This window comes from Salvelinus namaycush, unplaced genomic scaffold (genome assembly GCF_016432855.1).
Source record: "Salvelinus namaycush isolate Seneca unplaced genomic scaffold, SaNama_1.0 Scaffold402, whole genome shotgun sequence".
Classification (NCBI taxonomy): domain Eukaryota; kingdom Metazoa; phylum Chordata; class Actinopteri; order Salmoniformes; family Salmonidae; genus Salvelinus; species Salvelinus namaycush.
Window position 1 is genome coordinate 117749 of NW_024061031.1, and position 12800 is coordinate 130548.

At 48.2% G+C, this 12800-nt stretch overlaps 1 protein-coding gene across 1 annotated transcript in view; it reads left to right on the top strand.

The window, feature by feature from the left end:
- pip4p2 (phosphatidylinositol-4,5-bisphosphate 4-phosphatase 2) overlaps nucleotides 1–12330 on the top strand; it is a 29244-nt gene extending 16914 nt beyond the window's left edge. The window contains exons 5-7 of the mRNA XM_038986037.1: nucleotides 1747–1799; nucleotides 9698–9788; nucleotides 11100–12330. Of these exons, the coding sequence (XP_038841965.1) occupies nucleotides 1747–1799; nucleotides 9698–9788; nucleotides 11100–11243 (288 nt within the window). The 3' untranslated portion in view covers nucleotides 11244–12330. The remainder of the gene's footprint in view (nucleotides 1–1746; nucleotides 1800–9697; nucleotides 9789–11099) is intronic.
- Nucleotides 12331–12800: the final 470 nt, after the last annotated feature.

Here is a 12800-nt window from a genome sequence, read left to right on the forward strand (position 1 = left end):
CTGCTATTCAATACAGATCCCAGCTACTCTCCACTGCTGTTCAATACAGATCCCAGCTACTCTCCACTGCTGTTCAATACAGATCCCAGCTACTCTCCACTGCTATTCAATACAGATCCCAGCTACTCTCCACTGCTATTCAATACAGATCCCAGCTACTCTCCACTGCTATTCAATAGAGAGCCCAGCTACTCTCCACTGCTATTCAATACAGATCCCAGCTACTCTCCACTGCTATTCAATAGAGATCCCAGCTACTCTCCACTGCTATTCAATACAGATCCCAGCTACTCTCCACTGCTGTTCAATACAGATCCCAGCTACTCTCCACTGCTGTTCAATACAGATCCCAGCTACTCTCCACTGCTATTCAATACAGATCCCAGCTACTCTCCACTGCTGTTCAATACAGATCCCAGCTACTCTCCACTGCTATTCAATACAGATCCCAGCTACTCTCCACTGCTGTTCAATACAGATCCCAGCTACTCTCCACTGCTATTCAATACAGATCCCAGCTACTCTCCACTGCTATTCAATACAGATCCCAGCTACTCTCCACTGCTATTCAATACAGATCCCAGCTACTCTCCACTGCTATTCAATACAGATAACCAGCTACTCTCCACTGCTATTCAATACAGATCCCAGCTACTCTCCACTGCTATTCAATACAGATCCCAGCTACTCTCCACTGCTATTCAATACAGATCCCAGCTACTCTCCACTGCTATTCAATACAGATCCCAGCTACTCTCCACTGCTGTTCAATACAGATCCCAGCTACTCTCCACTGCTGTTCAATACAGATCCCAGCTACTCTCCACTGCTGTTCAATACAGATCCCAGCTACTCTCCACTGCTATTCAATACAGATCCCAGCTACTCTCCACTGCTATTCAATACAGATCCCAGCTACTCCACTGCTATTCAATACAGATCCCAGCTACTCTCCACTGCTATTCAATACAGATCCCAGCTACTCTCCACTTTGTTCAACCATTTATTTTTGCCAGTGTGTGTGAATCCGGGCCACTTTGTTTATATATAAAGGAGACTGTACGCAGTTCCTCATAAATTGGAGGTGCCGGTAGCGCCGGCCAAAGTCAAAAAGGAGTATAAAGTGATGTATTGATCCTCAGGTTGCACCCCAAATTGCACCCTATTCCCTATATAGTGCACTACTTTAGACCAGAGCCCTATGGAACCCTATTCCCTATATAGTGCACTACTTTAGACTAGACCCCATAGGGTGCCATTTGGGACACAGCCTACCTACAGTAGCAGTACCCTGGCGTGTTGTTAAGGTCGTTGTCCGTTATGCGTCTTGGTGTCTAGGGTAACGAGGACTCTGCCACGCCCCCTTCTGATCTGGCTCTCCATGACAACAGCACCTCCGCAGACCAGGTCTCTATGAGCTGGGGGTTTCCACCACAACCTTCAACTAACCCCTTAATCAACTCAAATTGATGAGCAACATGAAATGAATTAGCCTATAAACTAACGTCCAACATGTTTTGTGTACGACAGATCCCTAACAGGGACAACCTACACCAGCATCACGGACAACAAAAAGAGAGATGGTGGTGTGATTGATGGTGGTTGAAATCAGTGACAGTAGTCGTTAGTTGACTGTAGAGTAGAACTGAATAATATGTGTATCTGTGTGTGTGTGTGTGTGAGAGAGAGAGAGAGATGTGTGTATTCTCTGTCCTCTCTAACAGCCGCTTGTCTTTTCCTCTGCAGTGGATGGAGCTCCGATTTAACACGCTCGCAAAATGCCCTCACTGCAAAAAAATGTAAGTTCCTCAAAACTTCAAAATCATTCAAAGATGCTGAACCAAGGTTACGTCCGAGACCATTCAACGTTCTCTCTGTTGGATGCTTGGTGATTTGGAGTTTACCCAGACTCCACTAGGGCCACTTCAGCAGCGGATATGTGGTGGTTCTCAGGTTTTGCAGACTCTACATCAGGGGTGTGGCAACTCCAGTCCTCGGGGCCTGATTGGTGACACACTTTTTCTCCATCCCTAGAAAACAGCTGATTAATCAAACTGTTTTCTAAACTGAAGATCATGACCTGGTGATTATTGGAGTCAGGTGTGTTAGCTGGCTGCTGGGGCAGAACTGCGACAGCAATCAGGCCCTCGGGACTGGAGTTACCCACCCCTGCATCTAGTCTTTAGTTCATCTAGAAGTATGACAGGCATAGCAGCAGGAAGTAGGGGTGCTGAGGGTGATGCAACACCCCCTGAAAATTCTGAATTAAAAACAAATGATGACGGTCTCAGCAGCTTCAATTAACCCAGTGAGGAGGAGAATGAAGACACAGAGACCCAGGAAGACTAGGGAGAGAGGAGAATGAAGACACAGAGACCCAGGAAGACTAGGGAGAGAGGAGAGGAGAATGAAGACACAGAGACCCAGGAAGACTAGGGAGAGAGGAGAATGAAGACACAGAGACCCAGGAAGACTAGGGAGAGAGGAGAGGAGAATGAAGACACAGAGACCCAGGAAGACTAGGGAGAGAGGAGAATGAAGACACAGAGACCCAGGAAGACTAGGGAGAGAGGAGAGGAGAATGAAGACACAGAGACACAGGAAGACGAGGGAGAGAGGAGAATGAAGACACAGAGACACAGGAAGACGAGGGAGAGAGGAGAATGAAGACACAGAGACCCAGGAAGACTAGGGAGAGAGGAGAGGAGAATGAAGACACAGAGACCCAGGAAGACTAGGGAGAGAGGAGAGGAGAATGAAGACACAGAGACCCAGGAAGACGAGGGAGAGAGGAGAGGAGAATGAAGACACAGAGACCCAGGAAGACTAGGGAGAGAGGAGAGGAGAATGAAGACACAGAGACCCAGGAAGACTAGGGAGAGAGGAGAGGAGAATGAAGACACAGAGACACAGGAAGACGAGGGAGAGAGGAGAATGAAGACACAGAGACCCAGGAAGACTAGGGAGAGAGGAGAGGAGAATGAAGACACAGAGACCCAGGAAGACTAGGGAGAGAGGAGAGGAGAATGAAGACACAGAGACCCAGGAAGACTAGGGAGAGAGGAGAGGAGAATGAAGACACAGAGACACAGGAAGACGAGGGAGAGAGGAGAGGAGAATGAAGACACAGAGACCCAGGAAGACTAAGGTGAGAGGAGAATGAAGACACAGAGACACAGGAAGACGAGGGAGAGAGGAGAATGAAGACACAGAGACCCAGGAAGACTAGGGAGAGAGGAGAGGAGAATGAAGACACAGAGACCCAGGAAGACTAGGGAGAGAGGAGAATGAAGACAGAGACCCAGGAAGACTAGGGAGAGAGGAGAATGAAGACTAGGGAGAGAGGAGAGGAGAATGAAGACACAGAGACCCAGGAAGACTAGGGAGAGAGGAGAATGAAGACAGAGACCCAGGAAGACTAGGGAGAGAGGAGAATGAAGACTAGGGAGAGAGGAGAGGAGAATGAAGACACAGAGACCCAGGAAGACTAGGGAGAGAGGAGAGGAGAATGAAGACACAGAGACCCAGGAAGACGAGGGAGAGAGGAGAATGAAGACACAGAGACCCAGGAAGACTAGGGAGAGAGGAGAATGAAGACAGAGACCCAGGAAGACTAGGGAGAGGAGAGGAGAATGAAGACAGAGACCCAGGAAGACTAGGGAGAGAGGAGAATGAAGACTAGGGAGAGAGGAGAGGAGAATGAAGACACAGAGACCCAGGAAGACTAGGGAGAGAGGAGAATGAAGACAGAGACCCAGGAAGACTAGGGAGAGAGGAGAATGAAGACTAGGGAGAGAGGAGAGGAGAATGAAGACACAGAGACCCAGGAAGACTAGGGAGAGAGGAGAGGAGAATGAAGACACAGAGACCCAGGAAGACGAGGGAGAGAGGAGAATGAAGACACAGAGACCCAGGAAGACTAGGGAGAGAGGAGAATGAAGACAGAGACCCAGGAAGACTAGGGAGAGGAGAGGAGAATGAAGACAGAGACCCAGGAAGACTAGGGAGAGAGGAGAATGAAGACTAGGGAGAGAGGAGAGGAGAATGAAGACACAGAGACCCAGGAAGACTAGGGAGAGAGGAGAATGAAGACACAGAGACCCAGGAAGACTAGGGAGAGAGGAGAGGAGAATGAAGACACAGAGACCCAGGAAGACTAGGGAGAGAGGAGAGGAGAATGAAGACACAGAGACCCAGGAATACTAGGGAGAGAGGAGAGGAGAATGAAGACACAGAGACACAGGAAGACGAGGGAGAGAGGAGAGGAGAATGAAGACACAGAGACCCAGGAAGACTAAGGTGAGAGGAGAATGAAGACACAGAGACACAGGAAGACGAGGGAGAGAGGAGAATGAAGACACAGAGACCCAGGAAGACTAGGGAGAGAGGAGAGGAGAATGAAGACACAGAGACCCAGGAAGACTAGGGAGAGAGGAGAATGAAGACTAGGGAGAGAGGAGAGGAGAATGAAGACACAGAGACCCAGGAAGACTAGGGAGAGAGGAGAATGAAGACAGAGACCCAGGAAGACTAGGGAGAGAGGAGAATGAAGACTAGGGAGAGAGGAGAGGAGAATGAAGACACAGAGACCCAGGAAGACTAGGGAGAGAGGAGAGGAGAATGAAGACACAGAGACCCAGGAAGACGAGGGAGAGAGGAGAATGAAGACACAGAGACCCAGGAAGACTAGGGAGAGAGGAGAATGAAGACAGAGACCCAGGAAGACTAGGGAGAGGAGAGGAGAATGAAGACAGAGACCCAGGAAGACTAGGGAGAGAGGAGAATGAAGACTAGGGAGAGAGGAGAGGAGAATGAAGACACAGAGACCCAGGAAGACTAGGGAGAGAGGAGAATGAAGACAGAGACCCAGGAAGACTAGGGAGAGGAGAAGAGAATGAAGACAGAGACCCAGGAAGACTAGGGAGAGAGGAGAATGAAGACTAGGGAGAGAGGAGAGGAGAATGAAGACACAGAGACCCAGGAAGACTAGGGAGAGAGGAGAGGAGAATGAAGACACAGAGACCCAGGAAGACGAGGGAGAGAGGAGAATGAAGACACAGAGACCCAGGAAGACTAGGGAGAGAGGAGAGGAGAATGAAGACACAGAGACACAGGAAGACGAGGGAGAGAGGAGAATGAAGACACAGAGACCCAGGAAGACTAGGGAGAGAGGAGAGGAGAATGAAGACACAGAGACCCAGGAAGACTAGGGAGAGAGGAGAGGAGAATGAAGACACAGAGACCCAGGAAGACTAGGGACAGAGGAGAATGAAGACACAGAGACCCAGGAAGACTAGGGAGAGAGGAGAGGAGAATGAAGACACAGAGACCCAGGAAGACTAGGGAGAGAGGAGAGGAGAATGAAGACACAGAGACCCAGGAAGACGAGGGAGAGAGGAGAGGAGAATGAAGACACAGAGACCCAGGAAGACTAGGGAGAGAGGAGAGGAGAATGAAGACACAGAGACCCAGGAAGACTAGGGACAGAGGAGAATGAAGACACAGAGACCCAGGAAGACTAGGGAGAGAGGAGAGGAGAGGAGAATGAAGACAGAGACCCAGGAAGACTAGGGAGAGAGGAGAGGAGAATGAAGACAGAGACCCAGGAAGACGAGGGAGAGAGGAGAATGAAGACACAGAGACCCAGGAAGACGAGGGAGAGAGGAGAGGAGAATGAAGACACAGAGACCCAGGAAGACGAGGGAGAGAGGAGAGGAGAATGAAGACACAGAGACCCAGGAAGACGAGGGAGAGAGGAGAGGAGAATGAAGACACAGAGACCCAGGAAGACTAGGGAGAGAGGAGAATGAAGACAGAGACCCAGGAAGACTAGGGAGAGAGGAGAATGAAGACTAGGGAGAGAGGAGAGGAGAATGAAGACACAGAGACCCAGGAAGACTAGGGAGAGAGGAGAATGAAGACAGAGACCCAGGAAGACTAGGGAGAGAGGAGAATGAAGACTAGGGAGAGAGGAGAGGAGAATGAAGACACAGAGACCCAGGAAGACTAGGGAGAGAGGAGAGGAGAATGAAGACACAGAGACCCAGGAAGACGAGGGAGAGAGGAGAATGAAGACACAGAGACCCAGGAAGACTAGGGAGAGAGGAGAATGAAGACAGAGACCCAGGAAGACTAGGGAGAGGAGAGGAGAATGAAGACAGAGACCCAGGAAGACTAGGGAGAGAGGAGAATGAAGACTAGGGAGAGAGGAGAGGAGAATGAAGACACAGAGACCCAGGAAGACTAGGGAGAGAGGAGAATGAAGACAGAGACCCAGGAAGACTAGGGAGAGAGGAGAATGAAGACTAGGGAGAGAGGAGAGGAGAATGAAGACACAGAGACCCAGGAAGACTAGGGAGAGAGGAGAGGAGAATGAAGACACAGAGACCCAGGAAGACGAGGGAGAGAGGAGAATGAAGACACAGAGACCCAGGAAGACTAGGGAGAGAGGAGAGGAGAATGAAGACACAGAGACCCAGGAAGACTAGGGAGAGAGGAGAGGAGAATGAAGACACAGAGACACAGGAAGACGAGGGAGAGAGGAGAGGAGAATGAAGACACAGAGACCCAGGAAGACTAAGGTGAGAGGAGAATGAAGACACAGAGACACAGGAAGACGAGGGAGAGAGGAGAATGAAGACACAGAGACCCAGGAAGACTAGGGAGAGAGGAGAGGAGAATGAAGACACAGAGACCCAGGAAGACTAGGGAGAGAGGAGAATGAAGACAGAGACCCAGGAAGACTAGGGAGAGAGGAGAATGAAGACTAGGGAGAGAGGAGAGGAGAATGAAGACACAGAGACCCAGGAAGACTAGGGAGAGAGGAGAATGAAGACAGAGACCCAGGAAGACTAGGGAGAGAGGAGAATGAAGACTAGGGAGAGAGGAGAGGAGAATGAAGACACAGAGACCCAGGAAGACTAGGGAGAGAGGAGAGGAGAATGAAGACACAGAGACCCAGGAAGACGAGGGAGAGAGGAGAATGAAGACACAGAGACCCAGGAAGACTAGGGAGAGAGGAGAATGAAGACAGAGACCCAGGAAGACTAGGGAGAGGAGAGGAGAATGAAGACAGAGACCCAGGAAGACTAGGGAGAGAGGAGAATGAAGACTAGGGAGAGAGGAGAGGAGAATGAAGACACAGAGACCCAGGAAGACTAGGGAGAGAGGAGAATGAAGACACAGAGACCCAGGAAGACTAGGGAGAGAGGAGAGGAGAATGAAGACACAGAGACCCAGGAAGACTAGGGAGAGAGGAGAGGAGAATGAAGACACAGAGACCCAGGAAGACTAGGGAGAGAGGAGAGGAGAATGAAGACACAGAGACACAGGAAGACGAGGGAGAGAGGAGAGGAGAATGAAGACACAGAGACCCAGGAAGACTAAGGTGAGAGGAGAATGAAGACACAGAGACACAGGAAGACGAGGGAGAGAGGAGAATGAAGACACAGAGACCCAGGAAGACTAGGGAGAGAGGAGAGGAGAATGAAGACACAGAGACCCAGGAAGACTAGGGAGAGAGGAGAATGAAGACTAGGGAGAGAGGAGAGGAGAATGAAGACACAGAGACCCAGGAAGACTAGGGAGAGAGGAGAATGAAGACAGAGACCCAGGAAGACTAGGGAGAGAGGAGAATGAAGACTAGGGAGAGAGGAGAGGAGAATGAAGACACAGAGACCCAGGAAGACTAGGGAGAGAGGAGAGGAGAATGAAGACACAGAGACCCAGGAAGACGAGGGAGAGAGGAGAATGAAGACACAGAGACCCAGGAAGACTAGGGAGAGAGGAGAATGAAGACAGAGACCCAGGAAGACTAGGGAGAGAGGAGAGGAGAGGAGAATGAAGACAGAGACCCAGGAAGACTAGGGAGAGAGGAGAATGAAGACTAGGGAGAGAGGAGAGGAGAATGAAGACACAGAGACCCAGGAAGACTAGGGAGAGAGGAGAATGAAGACAGAGACCCAGGAAGACTAGGGAGAGGAGAGGAGAATGAAGACAGAGACCCAGGAAGACTAGGGAGAGAGGAGAATGAAGACTAGGGAGAGAGGAGAGGAGAATGAAGACACAGAGACCCAGGAAGACTAGGGAGAGAGGAGAGGAGAATGAAGACACAGAGACCCAGGAAGACGAGGGAGAGAGGAGAATGAAGACACAGAGACCCAGGAAGACTAGGGAGAGAGGAGAGGAGAATGAAGACACAGAGACACAGGAAGACGAGGGAGAGAGGAGAATGAAGACACAGAGACCCAGGAAGACTAGGGAGAGAGGAGAGGAGAATGAAGACACAGAGACCCAGGAAGACTAGGGAGAGAGGAGAGGAGAATGAAGACACAGAGACCCAGGAAGACTAGGGACAGAGGAGAATGAAGACACAGAGACCCAGGAAGACTAGGGAGAGAGGAGAGGAGAATGAAGACACAGAGACCCAGGAAGACTAGGGAGAGAGGAGAGGAGAATGAAGACACAGAGACCCAGGAAGACGAGGGAGAGAGGAGAGGAGAATGAAGACAGAGACCCAGGAAGACTAGGGAGAGAGGAGAGGAGAATGAAGACACAGAGACCCAGGAAGACTAGGGACAGAGGAGAATGAAGACACAGAGACCCAGGAAGACTAGGGAGAGAGGAGAGGAGAGGAGAATGAAGACAGAGACCCAGGAAGACTAGGGAGAGAGGAGAGGAGAATGAAGACAGAGACCCAGGAAGACGAGGGAGAGAGGAGAATGAAGACACAGAGACCCAGGAAGACGAGGGAGAGAGGAGAGGAGAATGAAGACACAGAGACCCAGGAAGACGAGGGAGAGAGGAGAGGAGAATGAAGACACAGAGACCCAGGAAGACGAGGGAGAGAGGAGAGGAGAATGAAGACACAGAGACCCAGGAAGACGAGGGAGAGAGGAGAGGAGAATGAAGACACAGAGACCCAGGAAGACGAGGGAGAGAGGAGAGGAGAATGAAGACACAGAGACCCAGGAAGACTAGGGAGAGAGGAGAGGAGAATGAAGACACAGAGACCCAGGAAGACGAGGGAGAGAGGAGAGGAGAATGAAGACACAGAGACCCAGGAAGACGAGGGAGAGAGGAGAGGAGAATGAAGACACAGAGACCCAGGAAGACGAGGGAGAGAGGAGAGGAGAATGAAGACACAGAGACCCAGGAAGACGAGGGAGAGAGGAGAGGAGAATGAAGACACAGAGACCCAGGAAGACGAGGGAGAGAGGAGAATGATCTCAGGAATGTTTCTGAACCTGATGAGGGTCATGTGATGTGAGGGGTAGTGGAGTCTTACTGAGGATGTGAAGGGAACACACACACACAGCTAGACATGTGACTCACCCTTGGCTCTTTCCCCTGACCCTAGCCAGCCAATCACGGCCTCTAGCTTACGAGATCATGTAGATGCCTGGCAGAGTTGGATCATTGTGAAAACTAGCTACAGTAGTTTCATTGAAGCCAAATTCATGGATTTCATCGGCTAGGCCTATAAAGCTGCTGTCTAGTTCTCTTTCTCATTCTGTCTCTGTCTCTGTCTCTCTCTCTGAATTTTTTTCACATGAATGAATTTATATTTGTTCAGAAACTCCTATCTCTCGTTCTCTCTCTCTCCTACAGATCGTCTGTGGGTAGTTACCTTGGTAGTGCCCTTCTTTGACCACTCAGTGATAACGTGACCAATGTCTTTGTGCCCTCCACCCTACAGATCGTCTGTGGGTAGTGCTCTTCCAAGGAGGCGTTGTTGTGCCTACATCACTGTGGGAATGATCTGCATCTTTATCGGAGTGGGATTAACAGTAAGTACTGCTGTGTTTCCCCCGGCTGAAACAATGGCTGCATCACATGGCATACTAAATTCCCCTTATAGGGCACTACCGTAGGACTCTGGTCAAAATAAGTGCACTATATAGGGTGTATTTTAGGACGTAGACATTCCATATTTACCAGACTCAGGCTTGTACAACATATTATAATCAGATAATAATAATTCTAGAAAGAATCTACTAGACCTCCTGAGCGGTCTAAGACACGGCATCTTAGTGCTAGAGGCGTCACTACAGACCCAGGTTCGATCCCAGGCTGTATCACAACCGGCTGTGACCAGGAGTCCAATAGGGCGGCGCACAATTGGCCCAGCGTCGTCAGGGTTAGGATAGGGTTTGGCAGGGGGGGGGCGCTTTACTTGGCTAATCGCACTCTAGCGACTCCTTCTGGCGGGCCGGGTGCCTGCAGGGTGCCTGCAGGCTGACCTGCGGTCGTCAGTTGAACAGTGTTTCCTCCGACGGTGCGGCTGTCTTCCCGGGTTAAGCGGACGGGTGCTAAAACCCGCTGTTTGGCGATGTTTCAAGGCACGACTCGACCTTCGCCTCTTCTGAGCCCGCTGGGGAGTTGCAGAGATGAGACAAGATTGCAATTGGATGTCACGAAATTGGGGAGAAAAAGGGGGGTAAAATACACCAAATAAAATCAGAATCATATTGTATGTTGTGTGGGTCATGTGGGTTAAATCTTTTGTCTAATGGAAAATAATTGAAAAAAAGGCAGATGACCTATGTAGCAAATTAGGCTAAAGTATCAGTTGGTCTGGTGAGGTCCTTCATTACATTTGAACTTTTTGTCATTTAGCAGATGTTCTTATCCAGAGCAACTTAGTGTTTGTCGTCTTTCCCGATTTACATTCGAGTCATTAAAATAGATTTAACCATAAATAATTCAAGACATACACATTATTATTTTAATAATAAGGAAATGTCCTTTTCTAGTTGAAATACATTGAACCGTGATGATAGAGTGGCATTAATAATGGCGTTAAACGTGACAAAATCACCTCAGTGATGTGACAATCCTCATTTAAATATCACCAGTAACAATATAACAATGTTGATACAGTAATCTGAATAAATCATTATTTCATTATTCAGAGAGTCTCTCTCCGTCTGTCTGTCTGTCTGTCTGTCTGTCTGTCTGTCTGTCTGTCTGTCTGTCTGTCTGTCTGTCTGTCTGTCTGTCTGTCTGTCTGTCTGTCTGTCTGTCTGTCTGTCTGTCTCTCTCTCTGTCTGTCTGTGTCTGTCTGTCTGCTCTCCTCTCTCTCTACTCTCTCCCTCCAGGTGGGGACTCAGGACTTTGCCAGTCGTTACCATGCCACCTATGTGTCCTGGGCGTTCTCCTACCTCCTGGGTCTGATCTGTCTGATACGAGCTTGTTACTGGGGCGCCATCAAAGTCAGCTATCCAGAGAACAGCTTTTCCTAGACAGACAGACAGACCGTTGTAAATCTCCCTTTAAGTTGTTCACATTGTTGTTATTCTGATTCTGCTCCAAGGTCAGTCCGGTCACTCCTGGTCCAAGAGAAAACAGAAATCCAGCCCTGGTTTTGCAATTAACTCAATAAATCTTTTAATATATTAAGATCAGTAATTAAGATATTAATTGGTTCGATAAATCATAAAGTGTGATTTAAAGTAATTGATATTGAAATGAAGAAACTTGACTTTGGTAAATATGCTGATTACAAAGAAAGCCAGGTGGCTGGATTTGGTCTCCTGGACCATGGCCCAGGTACTGACTGACTGACTGGTTGATGGACATGTTACACATTTTACGTACTACATTTTGTTACCAACCAAATGAGAAGGATAACTTTTATTAAGAAAAATGTTGCCCATTGCACTACAATTATATGCAATGATTCTGTTCAGTTGCTGCTAGTTACCCCAGCTCCAAAAGCTGTCTCTCCTCTCTCTCTCTCTCCATACTGTATGTAACCCTAGTAACGCCCAGCCGGTATAATACTCTGAAATGATCCCCCTTTTAACATCTTCCTCCTTAAAACCCGTGTGTGCCAACATTGCTGCCCAAGTACGTTTCACTATGCTTTACCTCCACTACCGAACTACTTATCTACTGTGTTTGAATTGCCTTCTCGTCATTGGTGGCAGAATGAGATGCATTTTTAAACACACCACTTGATGGGAAATCCAGTTCGCATGTTATTGTCCGTTTTCTAACCGACTCCAGGGTTGTATAGTTTATCTGATTCGGAAAGGAAAGGTACTGTCGATGTTTTGATCTCCCACCTGTGCTACTAGAATGTAACCTACTTCCTGCTTACTACCTGATTTAGTTTCCTGTAGCCAGTGAAACTCAGCCAGCTGGTGTTGCAGTCGATGAGAAATCCTGTTGAGGAAAAAAAATGGGCACAATCTCTTAACTAATGTTGTTCTGATGATGAAACAGTGTTACGTAGTTTAATTCAGCAATGTTGAAACTGTTTTGAATCAGATGAAATGGGTCTTTTTAAAAATATATATAATTTATCAATAAAATGAACGGATGTGAGTCGTGCTCTCTGTTTCATGATTTTGCTGATTTTTCTATTCAGATCCAACAGAAGAGTTCTTGCAATGTCGACCATTGATCTAAGATGGAGTCACTGACTCCCATCTCCCAGATCTACCTCTCTATGTGAAGGGCAACGTTCTCCACTGTATCAATTACATTGTATACAGTTGAAGTTGGAAGTTGACATACACTTATGTTGGAGTTATTAAAACTCGTTTTTCAACCACTCCACAAATTTCTTGTTCACAAACTATAGTTTTATCAAGTCGGTTAGGACATTTTTTCCAACAATTGTTTACAGACAAATTATTTCACCTATATTTCACTGTATTACAATTACAATTATGTCATGGCTTTAGAAGCTTCTGATAGGTTAAATGACATCATTTGAGTCAATTGGAGGTGTACCTGTGGATGTATTTCAAGGCCTACCTTCAAACTCAATGCCTCTTTGCTTGACATCATGG